This window comes from Octopus sinensis, linkage group LG6 (genome assembly GCF_006345805.1).
Source record: "Octopus sinensis linkage group LG6, ASM634580v1, whole genome shotgun sequence".
Taxonomy (NCBI): domain Eukaryota; kingdom Metazoa; phylum Mollusca; class Cephalopoda; order Octopoda; family Octopodidae; genus Octopus; species Octopus sinensis.
In genome coordinates, this window is record NC_043002.1 from 27,131,438 (window position 1) to 27,153,454 (window position 22,017).

Below are 22,017 nucleotides of genomic sequence, written 5' to 3' on the forward strand. Positions count from 1 at the left end.
CGGTGCTAACACCGCAGTACTGCAAAATCAAGAGCTTGCATCCATGTCTCTTCATAGTTTTCTTTGACTGGTGTAACATATAACATAACGAACGAAGAGGTGAAGATGTGTACAGGAAATTGCATTTATTTTACTTTATTTTATATCAAGCAATTATAGATACGTATTTAGCGCACTTGCGGAGACTTAATTATTCACTGCATTTCAGGTACGAAAAGTCTGCAACAGACGGACGGAATTTATACCACAACGTACATGTAATCGACACACCGATTTATATGCAAATTTAGAGGAATTTCATGCCGTGTATATGTGCGTTTGTGTATGTGTGTATGTGTATGTGTTTATGTGTGTATATATATATATATATATATATGTGTGTGTGTGTGTGTGTGTGTGTACATATATATATATATATATATATATATATATATATATATATATATATATATATATACAGATGTGATATATGAGGCGTTTGGAAGCATCTATCTATTCTACCCAAATTTCACTCACACATTACTGGTCATCCCGAGTGCTATATTTAGAAGAAACATGACCAACCTATTGAATTGTGCGCCCGAACGGTGTGAAACTTGAGCATGTTAACCACATGTTTACGTTTGCATTGCTTTGCGTTATGCTTGCTATTAATAGGCATTGAGTACAATAATTTCTCTACGTGTTAAAATATGATTGACGTTTTCAAAAGCTCTTTATTGCCTTGCGATATTTACTTTATTTTCTGTTGATATATTTCATTTCGCCGATATGATCTTTTTATCTCTCCGAAGGTTTGATGACGTAGGAACCACATGAATAAATATAATTCGAATATTCACCCCACTCTCAAATATTCGTGGTCTTGGAACTATCTATCTTACAAAACATTACTAAACACAGAGGAGTTCGTCTTTTAATTTAGATATGACCATTAACTACAAAGACAATTTATTCCAAACAATAATCATAAAAATGAAATTTCATAAAACGTTTATCTATTCTAAACACTTTTCGTTTTAAATATACGAATTTACGTCCCTGTCATATGACTTGATTAAATCGGGATTCCATTCTAAATTAATTACATACAGAAGATTCGTCGTAGGCGAAAAGAAATAATAATATGAAGATATATCCGCCCTTCTTTTATTGATTGTATCGTTTATAGCGAAATATCGATCTGCGTCACCAGACCTCTACTACCTGATCATTGACAAATATGCAATAGAATTTGTATCCTTGTCCAGGTCGTAGAAGTAAAAAAAATATACTGTATAATACCAGCAGAAAATACAAGAAAAAGACAATTATACATACATACATACATACATACATATATATATAGGTATAAATATTTATATGTGCATGTACATATAGGTATATATATATATATATATAATATATATATATATATATATATAATATATATATATATATATACACATGCATGTATAAATATGTATATGTGCATATACATATATGTATGTGTATGTATATATGTACATATGTACAAGTACATATATGTATACACGTATGTTAGTGCGTGTATGTGTGTATGTGTGCGTATGGGTGTGTGCGTGTGTGTATCTGTTTGTATGTGCTTGAAATGATGATCATGTTTATTTTCGACATAATCGTTCACAAATGGTACTGCAGTTTTTAAACCCCATATGGTTAAAATATGCTCTCATTATGAGGGAGGACATTGCTATATCATTCAATATTGCATGTTATATTTGTTTCGTATTTTTCTTTATTAGTGAGAATATATTTGTAATTTTGTACCTCACAAATTTATTTTTCGTTTAAAGTCGACCGATATGCTGGTTTGTTGACCAGGAAACTGAAATGACTGAATGACTGGCGTAAGAATGTCTACTGAAAGTGGACTAATCCTGTATTTGTCTACTTTAAGCTGCTTAACTTTTCATCAAATCATAACTGTGCTCTTCGTTATGATATAACTGCACCAGGAGAGTTAGATCATACTTCTGAGTACCTAGTAGCCTGGGTTGACACCAGCTGCAATTGGCCGACATCTGTAGCAATGAAAGATCTGAAAAATATTCTGATGAATGTCTCTCTAAACTGTTTACTCATTGTGCAATACAATACGAAGTTGATGCCGTTGTTAATGAGTGTGAGAATATCAAGGGTATCTCCCAAATATATGTAGTAATTCTTGAAGAAAGAGTTAAAAGTTCCAATCAATATAAATATACCATGTGGGGTTTCTGTTATAAGGAACAGCACTACAACTGTCAGTAACATCTTGGTAGTTCGATTAGTTTTCCTTTCTCGACCGCTATCGTCATCTGTTCTGCCACTTCGACTTAACAGCCTCTTCCGTCTTATCTCGACCTCTTGCATGGTTTTCACAAGTAATATACTCAAAATTGTCAAGAGTAAGCTTGGTAACAGCTTAAGGATAAATGCATGCACCCAAAAGTTCATCTTCTTGAGAATTCTCTCAGCTTCATTATTCTCCCTGAAATCAACATACCACATTGTTGAATTATGTCCTGCATTGCACTTGATTTCTAACGTTGCACTATTAGGAACACATACTATAGTGGTAACTACGGTCACTAAAATTACTGCCAGTTTAGCTCTTGGTATACTGCACAAATAGGTACCTTTGCGTGGATACCTAATGAAAATGTACCGGAACAGAGCCAATGTAACTGTCAACCAAATTGAAATGGAATGTACAACAACGCTACATACAGCGTAGGCAAATAAAAAGCGGGCATCACCAATACTGTCACGACTCTCCGGAGAATCTGGTCCATAGATGACATAATTGTTTAAAGCAAATGGGAAGTAGAGTGCCATTGTAAGTCCATCGCTAATGGCCAGTCCAGTCAGGATTATATTTGACGGAGAAATCATGTTTTTTCTTGTCAATACAATAATGTTGAGAATATTCGTGATGACTCCAAATATGCAAACGATGGAAGCTACGTAGCCATGAATGCCTGCGTACCAGTAGTGGTAAGCCATTAATAAATTATTTGTATCAAGAGGTAATTCATCTTCTGTTATGTTAGTGGCATTATCATAGAAAAGGATCTGCGTTGAATTATCTTCACTAAACATGTCTGATGGATACATCGGAGAATGTGTTATGGCCGACATAATTTCTTGATGGATGTTTTTTCTTAGAGTTATCACGCTTCTATCTCTTTCCTAATTTTCTTCGTGTCGCCAACAAAATTTTCTCTTTTCTTTTGGATATTTATATAAATACCAAGTTATTTTGCGATATATTTCCATGTGCAGAATGTCATATTGGCTGGAGGTTTTTACTTGCTTTCATCAAGATAACTGAAAAATATAAGTAGAACAAACATAAGTTGTGTTAATTGATATAATAGTTTCTGAAAGTAGCAGAAAATCACATATTTTAAGCAAGAAGGATAATAAAAAATATCGATCAAATACATGTATAATACTTTACTTTTTCTTTTCAGCTGTGTAACAATAGATAGAAATAGACAGGCTACATGATTTCAATCTAGAACGTTAAATGATGTAAGACTATATCACACATATTTGAGTCGACGCTCTTTCGATTCTGCTCATCCATTTTACTTGACTACATGAGGTAATGGAAGCAGAAGAATAAATAATAGAAAAATATATGCTACGTATTATTCAATATTTCAAATAAAATTTCAAAATGCTTGGAATTTATTTCTCCATGATATAACAAACACAGTTATCTGTTGCGTACATGCAATTCTCTAATTATTTATATATCTCGTTATTCACTGGAATGCATACATGCTGGTGCGTCGTGGTCAAACACACACACACAAACACACACATACACAAACACACACATACACACTCACATAATGGCACGCACACACGCATACATAAATATATACAGACTGAGAGAGAGAGAGAGAGAGGGAGGTAATGTATGTAGTATGAATATACATAAATACATAGGCACACAATTTTTATAATTATATATATAATATATAATATATATATATAATATAAGGGTCGATCACAAGATCCTATTGAAAAAACTATCCAACATTGGTGTCTCTGGAAAGTTACTGAAATGGATCAAGTGTTTCCTGACAGACAGATCTCAACATGTTGTAGTTGAAGGGGTAAAATCAAGCCCAGCCAAAGTCAGTAGTGGCGTTCCGCAAGGCACTGTGCTGGGCCCACTTCTTTTCATCATCTACATTAATGACATTAATGACATCATCAAGCACAGCAACATAAAAATCTTTGCAGATGATTCCAAGCTACAGAAGGTCATAAATGAGGCGAGTGACCGGACATGCCTTCAGTCAGATCTACTGGCTGTTATCCAATGGGCAGAAAAAAACAATATGCTGCTGAACGAGGATACATTTGAGTTAATCCACTTTGGAAAAGAGGATGCCCTGAAACTCCCATACTCCCTTCCTTCAGGTGAAACTCTCGCGGCGTCCAACAACATCAGAGACTTGGGAGTAATTGTGGACAACAACATAAGCTGGCCACTCATATAAACACCAAAGTTGACATGGCCCGCAGAATGTGTTCCTGGATTCTCAGAACTTTCCAGTCGAGAGATATCCACACCATTATCCTTCTCTTCTCCACTTTTGCCCGACCCCACCTTGAATACTGTTGTCCACTGTGGTCTCCCCACACAATACAAAGTATCATAAAAGTTGAAGCACCTCAAAGGGCAATCACAAAAAAGATAGATGGCATGACAGGCCTCGACTATTGGGGTCGACTAGAAAAGCTAAAGCTTCATTCTCTCCAACGTCGTCGTGAGCGCTACATCATCTGCATGATGTGGGAAATATTCCATCAGCATTGCCCAAATGATGTTGGCATCACCTTTAAGGTACATCCAAGGCTTGGGTCCCGTGCCATCCGCCCAAAACAAAAATCGCACTCTCATCTCATAACAACAATACGGCACAATTATTTCACCTCAATTGGCCCCGCTCTCTTTAACATTACCCCAAAACACATTAAAACAGAAACTGACCCTATAGGGTTCAAGAAGTCTTTGGACAGATTCCTTCAAGAAATCCCGGATAAACCCCCTACACCCGGATATGTCTCTGTAAACAATAACTCTCTACTTGAGTGGGCCATAGTGCCCAAATTCTGACTTGAAAGACTTCACCAGGTGGTGCTATTAAGTTAGATATGGCCTGGGCCAATAATGGCCGAAACCTATATATATATAATATATTATATATATAATATATATATATAATATATATATATATAATTATTCAAAGGACATACTAGGTATGTCAACCAGCTCGAAATAACAGTCAAAACTCTTATTAAATCGCCAAAATTACACCGATGAAAACTACAGAAATTAAACGAAGGCAAAATCAGGTTAAGACAATCTACAGGTTGGGGGTCTCTAATAATGGTAACACGTGCTGAAGAAGCTAAGGTTTTGTTTTACCAATGCAGAAATCGATCTACGTGAGTCCAAATACTTAAATGTATGTTAGCAGATTGTCTTAACCTGATTTTGCCTTCGTTTAATTTCTGTAGTTTTCATCGGTGTATTTTTGGCGATTTAATAAGAGTTTTGACTGTTATTTCGAGCAGGTTGACATACCTAGTATATCTTTTGATTAATTTTAATCCCTTGGCTATTTAATGCTATCGTTTGTGTCATTGATTCTGTTATTATCATTTAAAAAATTGTTGCATTGGATAATAATAGAATTAATGACACCTTCGTAAATTAATTTATATATATATATATATATATAATATATATATATATATATATATGTGTGTGTGTGTATGAGTATCTGTACATACAAACACATATACATGCATATATATATATATATATATATATATATATATATACTTATATATATATATATATATATATATATATTATATATATATATATATATATATATATATATATATGTATATATGTTTATGTATATATATATATATATACATATATATATGTATATATATATATATATATATATAAATTAGAAACAAATAACTTTTATCAATTCAAAATGAACAATTAAATTGCACCATCTAGGAAATTACATATAAAAGAAATATAAAATATAAAATAACAATAATATACCGATGATTAAATATTGTGCAAAATGATAAATAGAACGTATATATTTGGTAAAATAACGAGACGTGTTTCGTTATTTAGTTAGTTTATATAATAGGTTTTTGTATATTTGAACCATTTCCTATTTTTGATTGTATTATTCATGATTAGTAATAGCATTGGTTATATTAATAAGACGCTAAAACCTATTTTTATACATATAAAATCCAGATAGATTAAATTAATCGATAAACTTCGTAACGTAGTTTTGTTTATCAATATCATTTGGATCTTGTATTATATTGAATTTGATTGTTGTTATTATTATTATTGTTATTGACTGGATCTGTAGTGCACTATCCGTTGTAGTTGAATGTCTTCATAGTGTATTGTTCATTTGTTCTAATATTTTTCGCACCTTTCTTTAATTTATGGGGCTTAGATGTTTTTCTTCCTTTCATTAGTAAATAATTTTCGCCATTATATCATTTATATATATATTGATAGTTATAAGTTTCGATAGTTATTAATTATTATATCTATTTATTGAGAATGATTTATTATTATTTTTATAAAGGGATCTAACGTATTACATTTAATTGAATTTGAGAATTAATTTTGTGAGACAATATATTATTTAATAATTAGGTAGTATATTTCTTAAGTAGTATTAAATTTCAGTAAACTAGGTTTTATATTAATTGATATTTTGGTCAACTATATTTTTTAATGATATATTAAATCTATAGAAACTAGACATATATATTAATTATATAGTTAGATTATTATAATGAGTGTGTCTATATTTGAACCATTTCTTATTTTGATTCCCATACTAATGGCTTGTACTAGCATTGTGTATATTAATCAATTTTAAGGTTTTAGTATTAATTGCTTAATGGGTATTAGACTGTATTTGGATGTTTATTAAAGAAATATATTAATTAATAATGTGATTTAATGTATATAATTTAAAGTATTGTATTTAGTTTTCACTTAATGTATATATATATATATATATATATTATATATATATATATATATATTATATATATATATATATCAAATAAAATTAAAAACAGAACACAAATGACACAAAGGATATCGCGGCAATGTTTTTAATTTTATTTTATATATTCTGTCTCATCTCTGCCACTATCTGGCATATACAGGCGCTTACACTTATCAAGTATTCACCCTAAATTTACAGTTATATATATTCATGAATATATTTATATTTTATATTTTAAAAGATTATTTACGTATCTCTATTAATTAATTATTTTATTATTGTAGTTTATTTTTAACCTGATGAGTGGCTATATTTATATCGAAGTGATTTTACTACTACTAATTTTATTACTATATTCTTAAATATAGCCACGAAGCACGTGTCGTTATTCTACCAAATATATTCGTTTTATTTATTATTTTGCACAATACTTAATCATCGGTATATTATTTAATATTTAATATTTCTATTATATGTAATTTTCTGGATGGTGTAATTTAACGGTTCATTTTGAATTGATATATATATTATATTTTGTAAAATTTGATTTAGTATTTCTAAATTGAATTTTTCCCTGTAAGTTAGGAATAATATTCCCTCAAATTATCATTATTATTATTATTATTATTATTATTATTATTATATTATTATTATATATATATATATATATTATATATATATATTATATATATATATATATATATTTGTTACATCTCAAATCAGAAGAACATACACTATAAAGAGTATAGAGCAGTTATTTATTTGTGTACGTGTAACGTAAGTTTAGAAAAAAACATTAGTTTCATATCTAGCGTGAACTAGACATCTCTGCAGTTTCTCTAAGCAGTAACCGTTCTCTGTAAAGAATGTGTCTTTTAAAACACAAGAACGCCGGTGATATTTCAAGAAATAATCCTCTTTAAAAATATAACCGGCCGAGTTGTCTTTCGTCACTTGATAGCTAGGTTTTCCAATTTTGAAGTAAAAAAAAATTTCCGAAAATGTGGGCAATTCCCCACGGCTTCTGCCCTGGAGTTAAGGTAGCCTCCTGGCTCATGTGAGTTCATGAGAATTGTAAATCGTTCAGCCAAACAGAATTTACACAATCTTGTTCATAGGCCCACATGTTTCCAGTAATTTCCACCTGATTGTTAATGGGCGTATGATCGTCCTTTAGGCGCCACACATATGCCGCAGGTATTGTTGTGTTGCGTCCTTACGGGACCCCTGAAAGAAGATCTGTGGTTATTCAGGCGAATTTCAAATCTGGATTCACAGGATACAACATTAGTTTTAGTTTGTGTCCCTGTGTTGGCATTGATGTTATTGATATTTGTGCTGCTTCAGTTTGAGGCTACCTATGCTTGGTACACTGTAGCCTCGGTGTTACATCGGCCGTCCACTTGGCATTCTTTCCTAAACCTGCATGAACAACCTGCCTCTGTCCGTAAGTAATGTATTCTTGATACCAGGTGCACAACTGAAAGAGATTCTTAAATTATGCCTATTAAAGATCTGTCTATAGTTGTGTGATCACGTGAAATGCTTAACAACCAACCTAAGAAAAAACTTGCCTATGCATGTCCGGACGTTTAGAGAGAAGTGAAGAGCAAACCATAAGCCTTGCGATGACGTTTCCTTTTATGGTTAATCAATCCAGGTACATATACTATATTCTCTTTGAACCCGCTGGCCGCTAACGCTTCATTGAAAGCGGGAGCCGCTGCGTCGAAAATATCTTTATTTGGAGATAAGATCGAAATCCGTTTACTGAAACCTTTTATTAAATTTTTTAACACTATGAGTGGATGGCCGGAAATTTTATTAATGTACAATAGCCTATCATTCAGTTTACAGTATGGTCTGTAGGTGCCACTATCTAGTTCCAGCGTGACATCGAAGAAGATCACCACGGTGAGGTTAGTTTCAATGTTGATTTTAAGGTCGAGGTCGTTTAGGGTGTGTATGATGTATTTTCTAAGCCAATCTAAAGTATGGCTGTTCGCACCACTGGAGATGGATAAGGTATTATCTCTATATAAGCCGAAGTGTACAGAGGAGAATTTATTACCGAGGATGTCCAGAATGTAAACCCTATAAAGTCGCAAATATCAGTGCTGTCAAACGAGTCTTCGGGGTCAGATCGTTTGACCCAGGTTGAATCCTGGTTGAAAAGTAGGGTTTTCCTAGCTTGCATAATTATATGTATTTCTCTATCACTTATGTCGGTAATTCGCCTAGCATATATTAACGCCCTATCAAGTAACACTTTCGATACCGATGGATTAAAGTCTAATATATCAAATTGTATGAACTTAGCTCTAAAAGTGTTTCGTTTGGTCTCAAACTAATATAATACCCCGATTGCATTACGCCATAAAAAGAAATTAGATACCTTTCTTGTCTTTATTAACCATTTCTTACGTTACTCATACGATATATATATATATATAGATATATATATATATATATATATATATATATCTATATATATATATATAATATATATATATATAATATATATATATATATGCAGTTGGTATATTCTATACTCGCTACTTCAATACTTATTGAGCTCAGTTCAAGTGAGCCAATCATTTAAAGGATTTTCCGGATCGAACTTGAGAAATGATTTTAATTCAAACCGAAGCCAGAAAAGGATCCAGGAATACAATGTCACAAGCTTTTGATATATCGTTTTTGTACTAATGTTGTTCCTGTGGTTGATCATTATATAAAATGTGATGATTATAATAAACCAGTCTGAAAAAGTATATCGCTCATAACGCAATATGACTGATTAGTGAATGATGCTGCTAAACTATTTTGTACTATATATAACGGGAATGTTTACTATATATATATATATATAATATATATATATATATTATATATATATATATATATATAATTGATACAAAAGGTACACTGAACTTGAAGGAATGAAAAGTAGAATGGTCATGTTAATTTGTTTCGCTACACACACCAAAGAGACATTTTTTTCTTGAACCTTCAACTGTTGTAATGCATATACGAAAAACGGTGCACCACGGATTAACGATAAACCTTGAAAATAAACATTGTACCAACGAAGCACTCCTTTTGATATAATCGACGAACTTTCTCTCCACGTACTTGGCTTTGTTTCTATGGAAACAGTATTATTTAAACAATATATTATATAGCGTGCCGATAAACTAGAGCGTCACAATGCCTCAAGATATTTCTTCTCACATTTTACCTCCTCAATTCAAATCCTGATTTTAATTCAAACCGAAGCCAGAAAAGGATCCAGGAATACAATGTCACAAGCTTTTGATATATCGTTTTTGTACTAATGTTGTTCCTGTGGTTGATCATTATATAAAATGTGATGATTATAATAAACCAGTCTGAAAAAGTATATCGCTCATAACGCAATATGGACTGATTAGTGAAATGATGCTGCTAAACTATTTTGTACTATATATAACGGGAATGTTTACTATATATATATATATATATATATATATATATAATTGATACAAAAGGTACACTGAACTTGAAGGAATGAAAAGTAGAATGGTCATGTTAATTTGTTTCGCTACACACCAAAGAGACATTTTTTTCTTGAACCTTCAACTGTTGTAATGCATATACGAAAAACGGTGCACCACGGATTAACGATAAACCTTGAAAATAAACATTGTACCAACGAAGCACTCCTTTTGATATAATCGACGAACTTTCTCTCCACGTACTTGGCTTTGTTTCTATGGAAACAGTATTATTTAAACAATATATTATATAGCGTGCCGATAAACTAGAGCGTCACAATGCCTCAAGATATTTCTTCTCACATTTTACCTCCTCAATTCAAATCCTGCTGGTGTGTATATTGCGTTCGTTGAAATAAGGTACCGGTTAAGTACTAGGGTTACTGATATCGACAAATCCCTTCCACTAAAGTTGCTGGCCTTGTACCTAAATCAGCAACAATTTTTAAAACATTTGAATTTGAATTAAATAATATTTGTAATATTAGCACAAAGACTTATTGAATCTACGATTTTGTTTTATCGTTTGCTCAACATGTATTAATGTAATTTCAAAGAGCGAGGAAAGGAAACGTTATTTTCAATGCAAGCTTATTAGGATTTGTTTAATTTCCTGTTTACCATTCAAGAATGACCTTTTCGTAAAACGAACAACAAAAATGAACGCAAATTACTTTACATTGCAGCATATGGACTAATCAACCAAGATTGATGAACTGAAGTTGACAAAGATCTGCTTAGATGAGCTATTCACATATTGTCGGATTTCACCACTGTTTTGTTGATTTTATTTTTTCATACAGTTGTTGCCGTCCATATCACTTCAAAATGATATTGTTGCTATTTTAATCATGGAGAAATCGTTATCAGAGTTCGGTGCAATACTATACAAAGGTTTAATTAAATTTCTATTGTGGTGTTTATTCCACGTAGAGTTGGACTGATACAATATTCGTGCGAAATTAATTTCGTATCTCTCATAATTTGCATAACTATGGTTTCACTTGTTTGTAATTCAAGGGCGGCGATAAACGCTATACGTAGCTACACAGTGCATTTTTCATCCTTTAATGCATCTCTTTAGATGCTTCATTCTTCTGAGTTCAAGCTTTGAGACATTGCGCCTCATTTAGAAATCGATATTTTCATGTGGATTCTAATCTTGGAGCAAACATGTTAATGGATGAAAATTGCTGCAGTTAATTTTGCCTTTCTCTCGTAAACATTGGCTAAAAAAAGAGACATCTCTAATGTGATTCTGTTAATTTAATCAACTCTATGATGCACCCAAAATGTGTGGTTTTATTATGCTAATATTTGACCTCAATTTAATTCACACTGACACTTAATTGAATTTAATGAAAGAAGCTTTATGTATATATATATATATATATATATATATATATATATATATATATATACACATACAAACACACACACACATATATATAACCTCTTTCATTAAATTAAATTGCGGCCATATATCTTCATATATATATATATATATATATATATATATGTATATGCACATATAGTCTTACATACACATACTTAAAACCATATATATATATATATATATATATATATATATATATATACATATATATATATACATATATATATATACATATATATATATATATATATATATATATATATATATACATATATATATATTTACATTAATGACATTAATGACATCATCAAGCACAGCAACATAAAAATCTTTGCAGATGACTCCAAGCTACAGAAGGTCATAAATGAGGCGAGTGACCGGACATGCCTTCAGTCAGATCGACTGGCTGTTATCCAATGGGCAGAAAAAAACAATATGCTGCTGAACGAGGATAAATTTGAGCTAATCCACTTTGGAAAAGAGGATGCCCTGAAACTCCCATACTCCCTTCCTTCAGGTGAAACTCTCGCGGCGTCCAACAACATCAGAGACTTGGGAGTAATTGTGGACAACAACATAAGGTGGGCCACTCATATAAACACCAAAGTTGACATGGCCCGCAGAATGTGTTCCTCGATTCTCAGAACTTTCCAGTCGAGAGATATCCACACCATTATCCTTCTCTTCTCCACTTTTGCCCGACCCCACCTTGAATACTGTTGTCCACTGTGGTCTCCCCACACAATACAAGGTATCATAAAAGTTGAAGCACCTCAAAGGGCAATCACAAAAAAGATAGATGGCATGACAGGCCTCGACTATTGGGGTCGACTAGAAAAGCTAAAACTCTATTCTCTCCAACGTCGTCGTGAGCGCTACATCATCTGCATGATGTGGAAAATATTCCATCAGCATTGCCCAAATGATGTTGGCATCACCTTCAAGGTACATCCAAGGCTTGTGCCCCGTGCCATCCGCCCAAAACAAAAATCGCACTCTCATCTCATAACAACAATACGGCACAATTATTTCACCTCAATTGGCCCCGCTCTCTTTAACATTACACCAACACACATTAAAACAGAAACTGACCCTATAGGGTTCAAGAAGTCTTTGGACAGATTCCTTCAAGAAATCCCGGATAAACCCCCTACACCCGGATATGTCTCTGTAAACAATAACTCTCTACTTGAGTGGGCCATAGTGCCCAAATTCTGACTTGAAAGACTTCACCAGGTGGTGCTATTAAGTTAGACATGGCCTGGGCCAATAATGGCCGAAACCTATCAAAGTATCAAAGTATCAAAGTATATATATATATACATATATATATATATATACATACATATATATATATATATATACATACATATATATATATATATATATATATATATATATATTATATATATATATAATATATATATATATATATATATACATATGTGTATATTGGCAGGGCTTACTGCTAGGGAGTCGGCCGTATGCTAGAAATAGACCATCAACGATCAAACTACAAGGAAAATTCTCTAGAGGAAAAATACAGCGAACACCAGAACCAACTTTGGCGGGCATGACAGATGAAAATTTATATTAAAAACAGAATTAAATGCATACCTCGGTTTCAGCCTTAACAAAAGAATTATTTACGTAATTCAAATGTCCGTGCTTCTTCAGTGCATCCGTTCATTGTGATGTAAACTGAAAAGCTAACCCTAGCTTTCGTGCCAGTACAGACACGTGTGTAGCTTTACCGATTACACCAGTGATAACATTTCAAATGTCTTGGTTCTGGCGCGCTAATAAATTTCTGAGGCGAAGGGCTGCAGTAAATAATTCACTGCGGTCGGTGCTTAGTACTAGAGAACGTATTTATTTCAATATTTAACAATGAGGGAGATAAATTAATATTAATTTTAATATCAATTTAAAACCAGTAGTCCAGCATACAAAAATCTGAGAATTCATCTGTCATGCCCGCCAAAGTTGGTTCTGGTGTTCGCTGTATTTTTCCTCTAGATAATTTTCCTTGTAGTTTGATCGTTGATGGTCTATTTCTAGCATACGGCCGACTCCCTAGCAGTAAGCCCTGCCAATATACACATATATTAGAATTTTCTCTGATTTCTCAGATTTTTGTATGCTGGACTACTGGTTTTAAATTGATATTAAAATTAATATTAATTTATCTCCCTCATTGGTAAATATATATATACATATATATATATATATATATACATACATATATATATATATATATATATATATATATATATATATTATATATATATATATATATGTATATATATTTATATATATATATGTATGTATGTATATTAATATATAGACATATACATTTATATACTCATATTAATCCCGTGATCAATTTAGCATTAAGATATTTAATATCTTTACATGTTAAGGGCAGTGAGCTGGCGGAATCCTTAGTACGTGGGGCAAAGTGATTTAAAGAGTTTCTTTCGTCTTTACATTCCCAGTTCGAATTCTACCGAGGTCGACTTTGCCTTTCAATCCATTCGGGATTGATAAAATAAGTATCAGTTGAACACTGGAGGCGACGTGATCGACTTTCCCTCTTCTCCCGCCATTAATGGCTATGTACCAATATTTTTATCTGCGTTTCGTTCCCTGAAGTGTGAATAAATATTTTGGTGAACGAAGAAGAATAACAACAACAATTATCCTTTCTCTAAGTAAAAAACTAGGGAGCTTCTATGTGGTCGTTTGCGCTGTTAGACCTTTGCACTCAAATCTGTTTCATCTTACACTCCAATGATAAATCGTTTGCATGATATCATCGAGGTGAAAGAGACGTGTTCCACCCCTGGCCATGGACAGGAAGATAGACTCCGGTAATCTGGCAGTGTCACTCTAGGCGAGCTACTTGATATTGAACCCAAACTGGTTACTTGCATGGGGAGCAGCATAGCAGGTAGGTGTGAAACCTTGGAAGAAGAACAGTCAATCTAGTCAACGGTAAGGTGCACAAAATGCTGCACAGAGAAATCCAAAACAGATCAATGGCCAGGGTCAACCAGTTCAGTCAGAGAAATACTGCGACTATCAATAGACATGGCTCACACTGATGATTATACCAAGCTATCGAAAGATTATTCATGACTGTAGATGATTCTAGACACTCATACCGCGTCGATCATTGCGCTGATTACCAAGGGTCGTGACAAGGGGCGCCAGTTCTTGCACTTGCGTAGCACCAGCTACAGAACCAAAACCAAAGTCGAAATTTGCATTATGCAACAATCCTTTTATAGTATCGACTTTCGATGTAACAACTTTGAAATTTATATCTCAAATATGAGAACTTGCTGCATCGGCTATCAACTTTCATATTGACATCTTGTGAGTACAGGAACATCGTCTCTTCCATGATGATCACGATTTAAAGCATCATGAACACAATAACAACTGGACTTTGTGTCCGTGGAAAAATTCTATTAATAGCACCATCGGCGGTGTTGGTTTATTATTCAACCTGCGTACCCTGAAATCACTAAACAGCATTGAGTGGATAACGTCTTGAATAATAGTTGCCAATTTCAACGGTAACCCTTCTACTACTGCCACGTGCAGCAACAGCCCAAAAAACGTCAGCGATGAACTAGAGGTCATAAATTTTTACAATGATTTATCGTCTCTTGTGCGATCTATACCAAAACACATCCTCATCAAGACGATGATATGAATGCACAATACGGCCATGACAATCCCCATCATAAGAACGCATTCCATTAAACCTCAAACCGAAATGGAGTACACTTGGAGCACGTCTTGGTACAAAACAAACTTCAATGCCTGAACACTCATTTTCAGAAGAGACCGAGAAAGAAGTGGACCCATACTTCCCCAAATGGATTCAAAGTTCAACAAACCATCTTATCATGAACAAAATGTGGATTAACAGCTGCCACAACTGCGAAGCATACAATTTCTTTAGTGCATCACCTGACCATCCAGTGGTAACGTCTAAACTTCAGTTAAGCCTCCAAGCAAATAAGATAAAAGAAACCTCAAGACCACCCTACAACTGGGCTATTCTGACATACAACAAGAAAGTCCGAAATGATTTCACTATCAAACTCAACATGTAAACGAAAATCACACACCAAACAGAACATCTCTCAACTGCATCCAAGCTCATTGTGAGACTGATGAAAGATGTATCTCTTTGAGACCAAAACTGAAACAAAGAGTCCCCTGGAAAAGCGATACATTGCTCGCAAAAAGAATTACCTTGACGAAAATAACCAAACAACATATCAGGAGCCCTACGATAAGAAACTTAAGGCGCAGAAAGAACTTAATGTATTATATCAGAATGAATGTATTATATCAAAAATACATTCAAAGCCAAATCGACAAAACCAAAAACGCAGCAGACAACAAACAATCCTCCTTGGTCTGGTGAGAGTAAATGAAGTGAGTGGTCGGAAGAAATCCTTCAAAACGAAATTGAAAGCGTCTAACTTACATGAGAGCCTGAGTAAGTGGAAAGATCATTTTCAAAACTTTCTATGGAAATTTCTGAATACATCTAACCAGTGGAACCATTGAATTGTTAGAGAGGTCCTGGATATCAAACAGGGACCTTTCTCAATAGAAGAGCTTGAGTCGTACTGTGGAAGACCGGAAACCGAAAGGCTGCATGACTGGGTGACATCCCTCCTGAAGTCTACAAAACTGTCAATTTCAATGACATTATTCTCAAATCTTGCATCTCAGTATATCATCAAAGCGAGATAAAAGTTGCAACAGAAGGATGTGTTCTACCTTTACCCCAAAAAAGGTTATCTAATCCTTGCAATAAACTACAGAGGAATTATTAACACCAATTTCAGCGAAGACTTACAATGCATTGCTACTCAATCGAATCCAACATCTATTTCAAGGAGTTCTTGGGAAAATATTCAAAATGGATTCAAGAAGAACCGCTATACATCTGGTGAAATTCTTACAGTTAGGACGATGTTAGAAGGAGTACGAGACAAAAGTCTTAATGTAGTTTTGCTCTTTATTGATTTCTCCAGGGCCTTTGACTCTGTACACAGAGATAAGATAGCAGAAATCCTTAGGATATATGGAATCCCTGATGAAACAATAGAGGCAGTAATGATGCTGTATAGAAACATCCGAGTCAAAGTGCGGTCACTAGATGGAGATACTGGCTTCGATGTTTATGCAGGAGTATTGCAGGGTGACACACTTGTTCCTTACTTGTTTATCCTGTGTCCCGATGACGTATTGTGTACCTCAATAGGTCAATAAAATGATCTGGGTTTCACTCTACAGAAGTCTGGAAGCAGAAGATATCCGGCCTCCTACTTGACTGATGCTGATTATGCTGATGATATAGAGTTTATCGCAGACAACACGAAAGATGCTGAACGTTTACTCTATCACCTGGAAAATGTTACTGCTAACATAGGACTATATGTGAATGAAAAGAAGGCAGAATTTTTCACCCTAACACAACAGGACCATAAAACAGAATCCCTAGAAAATTGTCAACGAGTTTACTTATCTAGGCAGCCTTATCGTGTCCACGGAAAAAGATATTAAATCTCCCGATGCTATAGTTTGGGCAGCTATAGACGGTCTTAGAACAGATAGTTTGAAGAGACAGTTCTTCAGAGCAGTTGCTGAATCTGTGCCTGTATATGGACTTCCGACTTGGACTCTCACCAAGAGACTCAGGTGCATGCTGGACGGCGCCTACACTAGAATGTTACGTGCAGTGTTCAACATCTCTTGAAAGAAGCACCTAACAAAACAACGGCTATAGGGGAATGTATCAACTTTCTCATCAACCATCCAAGGACGGAGATTGAGTATTGCTGGTCACCACTGGAGAAGTAAAGAACTTGTGAGTAATGCGTTGCAGTGGACACCAAACCATGATACCACATTGGCTGGAGGACGTTGCAGAAGATGTTGGATGCCAAGATGAAGACCTAAAAGCAATAGTGGATGATCGGGGGGTGGGGGGGTAGCCAGGGTGGCCCGGGCAATCGGTCTGAGTGGATGATGTCTAGATAAAAGAAACTGCTAGAAATAGGAGACAGACTTTCCTAAATACATTCGTTAACATCAATAGTAGAGGATGGGATAAAACATTCAGTAACTGAATAATATAAAGTGTTCACTGAAGATCCATTGCGGGTCACCATCTATATGCATTTAGAATGTCTATCGTAGGGCCATAATAGTGAAACGCGCGTAGAAACTAATAACGCTAAAACGTGATTATAGTTAACTTTTCCAACTGTTGTTCTGAAGCTCAGGTATGGTAATACTACTTAGTATAATAGTTAATTAACAACAATGCAGCAAGCAGCCTAGATTATGAAAATCTACCTGGCAATGCAAACATCAAAGTAGTAGTCGTACATCTATTGTACATATAAAGAATGAAAACGTTCGATAATATATTCTATTAATTTTCTGACTAAAAATAAGGCAAATCCGCCAAGGATGGAAAGCATATATTCATTGATCTAGTCAGTTACAGCTAGTCTTACCTAATGACTTTCCTGATAGTGTCTAATGTCTTTCCTAATATTCTTTCCTAATAATTTTGTATCCATAGCAAAAACGTTCTTATCCAGTGCTAGAAAACACTTAAGCGTTGAAAAACTGATTACGATCTACAAAGAACAGGTGAGGTTCACGATTAAATGATATAGCCATATTTGTATGGTGAACCTGATACACCAAAATTATTATAGTGTGCCTTTAATTGAAAACCACTCTTGTGATTGGAACAATTTAATTACTCCCAAACAATCTATATTATATCCAATCTATATTCTATCTATATTGCAGTTTTAAACCGTTTATATAGATTCTTAGCGGACTTCTCTTCTGCGAATGACCTCGTTACACACCAAATCAGCACAAGGTCATCTGTGACGTATGTTGCTTTTCCTCGTGTTACTTATTATGTCCTCATCTCTTCTTGACACTGCACTAATCAAATCTTTCGGTATTCACTTCTTAGAAGGCCACTACACCAGAATTCACCTAAATGTGTCATTAGAGATTATATTCACATGTATTTAAGTTTCTAAGCTATAGAAACAGTTCCTTTACAATGTTCTATTCTAAAATATTTATTTAGTTATTATTACTTCGATACTCCCAGTTATCCTTGATCAAGTAGATATATAATTAAATGCCTTTTAGATATGGCCATCTCGTATTTAGGAACATTTTGACTTACATTACCCCGTATGTATGTGCCTTTTTTCTTTTCCTTCAGATGGCTGTGCTATTATGAGGGAAGACAAATTGATGAAATCTCGGTTATTGACAAATGTATGTCTTCTTTTTAAATATTTGCTTTGTCTGGCACTCACCAGAATTTACCCATAGTTATTCCTCAGTTACATACACAACACCCCTCAGTCATGCACATTCTTAGTCATGCACATTCTTAGAACTGTGTTGAGGTTACCATATACGTGGAATACGCAACCACTTGCACGTTATTCATGGAACAATATATTCAGTTGTTTGAACAAGTGAATCTACATCAAAGAATAACGGAGATCCACTATAATCCATTTAATCGATCTAAGTGAGTGACCGGTACTTCCTTCACTGGCCGTCTATTGAATGAATTAGAAAGTATCGTCGGTAAGATTTCAGCTCGGAATGTAATAATATGTAAGACAATAAGGTGTAGTATTATGTCTGCCGCTCTCCTGATTCGGCCAAAGGGAGATTTTGATAAATAAAGTATTAGAAGCAAAATAGCTGCATCCATACAGCATTTCTTTCGACAATTAGATTCTATGTGCCAAGTCACCAATTCGACGGAAATATTAATCAAACGAGACAGAAAACCTTAGAAACCATTAGCAATATTAACAATATATGGCATTCAGGCGAATCTGACACCGTTAAGTATGCCATAGCAGCTAAATTAATAAATGCATGTAGTGGTATTGAAACGAAGACAGTGTTAACGTAAGTGCAGTACACAATATTCTTACTGGTGGAATATTCTCATTAGTGAAATTTTTAGCGAAATAGCAGCTGTTCGTTCATTCTTAATGAAACCTTACAATACGTTATTATTGCATATTATAAGCATCAACATTTACCAGCAAGTAACTAAGAATAGATTGTTACTAATAGGATTTTAGCATTTAGCTTTGAGAATAAATTTGAAATAAATAATATTGACTGATGTATTTGATAATAAAAAGACGAAACGAATAAAACATTGCAATTGAATGATTGCAACAGATGAATATTGAACAATACTAAGTTGATTTGGCATTCGATTTATATAAGATGGAAAAATATTCCAAATGCACTATACTGGATTTCCCATTAAGATGTAAGCTAAATTCCTGTATGTGCACGCTGAAACAATTGTGGGAATACCATGGTAACGAACTAAGTAGAAAACCTTTTTTTGGAGAATGGCAGAATGCATCCTTCTGAGATGAACGATTTGAGAATAATGTCATTGAAATTGCTAGTTTTCCAGACTTCAGGAGGGATGTTATTCAATCCTGCAGCCTTTCGGTTTTGGTCTACCTCAGTACGACTCAAGCTGTTCCATTGAGAAAGGTCCCTGCTTGATATCCAGGACCTCCCTGTTATCCATAACGCAAATATCTCACTGACAATATTCTCAGACCATAACATGATAGAATTGATAATGTATGGCCCGGAATTAACTAAAGATAAACTCCACGTAGATGGCGCTCAATCCCTATCCAGCCTAAACTTCAATACGTTTGAGAGTTTGACTTGCATAAGTGCCTCTCTATGCAAGGCATAGATATGAAACGCAATAAATTCATTTCAATAATGCGAGTTATATGTATTAAATATGTCCCAGAAAAGGGAGCCAATACACACAAAATCATCATTCCCCGAAACAGGAGAATACTCATGCAGCGGAGAAGAAAGATCTCGAATCGTTTAAACAAACACCTTAATGACAGTGTGAAATCCCACCTGACAGAGGAACTCCTCGAGATAGAAAGCAAATTCAAAATCTCCCATGAAAAAAAAGAGAAGAAAAAGAAACCTGGGCAGTAGAAAATAGAAAAAGAAACAGTAAAGCCTTGGCAAAGGAATCTGCCTCAGTATGCTATAAGATACGTAGACTATTTGGTAAAAACGGCTCACTTATCAGAGACCCGGGGAAAATAAATGAAGCACTAAATAAACAATAACAAAGTGTTCTCACTTCTCGGGAAAATATGCAAATTAACAAGCCGAAGGAGTAATGAATCTATTCGGAAAAGAGGCAACCATTGATTACATCAATATAACAGAAGAGGATGTAATATCGGTCATTGATGAGATGAGATCAAACTCAGCAACACGCGCAGGTGGATTACCGGCTGTTCTCTTAAAGACATTTTAAAAGGCTCTTAGAAAGCCCATGCAGATTCTCTTTCAGAGTTTCATTGCATGTGGTAAAATTCCCAACATACTAAAAGAGGATGTAATATACTCTGTCCATAAAGGATGGAGCAGAGCCGATGCTACAAATTACAGGCCTGTCTCTCTGACCTCACATGTTAGCAAGAGCATAGAAAGCATTCGTCAGAAAAGGGCTGATCACATTCCTAGAAGAATACAACCATCTCACTGAAGCAACAGCTAAACCAGTCAGCTTAGCCAAGGCCTTCGACAATTGTTAATCATGGCATCATTTGTCATAAGCTGGGAAAGTCGCTGCATGATTTTCTGAAAGTCAGGAGTCAGACAGTTGTAGCCATTCTGAAGAGACATCAATTCGCAGAGAGTCTCAGAGAAAGCTGTATTGGAGCCAATACTCTTTGTGGTGGCCCCCTCAGCCAATCTGACCAGTTATGCCGACGACACAAAAGTATCGCAGGCATTCAGGAACCCAGAGGGCATCATAAAACTGCAGAAAGACCTGAACGAAATCTAGAAATGGGCTAACAAAAACAACATG

The 22,017-nt window shown here is 34.3% G+C and overlaps 1 protein-coding gene across 4 annotated transcripts in view; it reads right to left on the reverse strand.

Annotated features, from left to right (window-relative positions):
- Positions 1-1,516: 1,516 nt before the first annotated feature.
- The window catches only part of LOC115213189 (sex peptide receptor-like), a 528,532-nt gene continuing 508,031 nt past the window's right edge, over positions 1,517-22,017 (reverse strand). For all 4 annotated transcript variants that reach the window (XM_029782123.2, XM_036503802.1, XM_036503801.1 and 1 more), the window contains one exon: positions 1,517-3,330. In XM_029782123.2, coding sequence (XP_029637983.1) covers positions 1,987-3,141 — 1,155 coding nt within the window. In that variant the 5' untranslated portion in view covers positions 3,142-3,330 and the 3' untranslated portion in view covers positions 1,517-1,986. The remainder of the gene's footprint in view (positions 3,331-22,017) is intronic.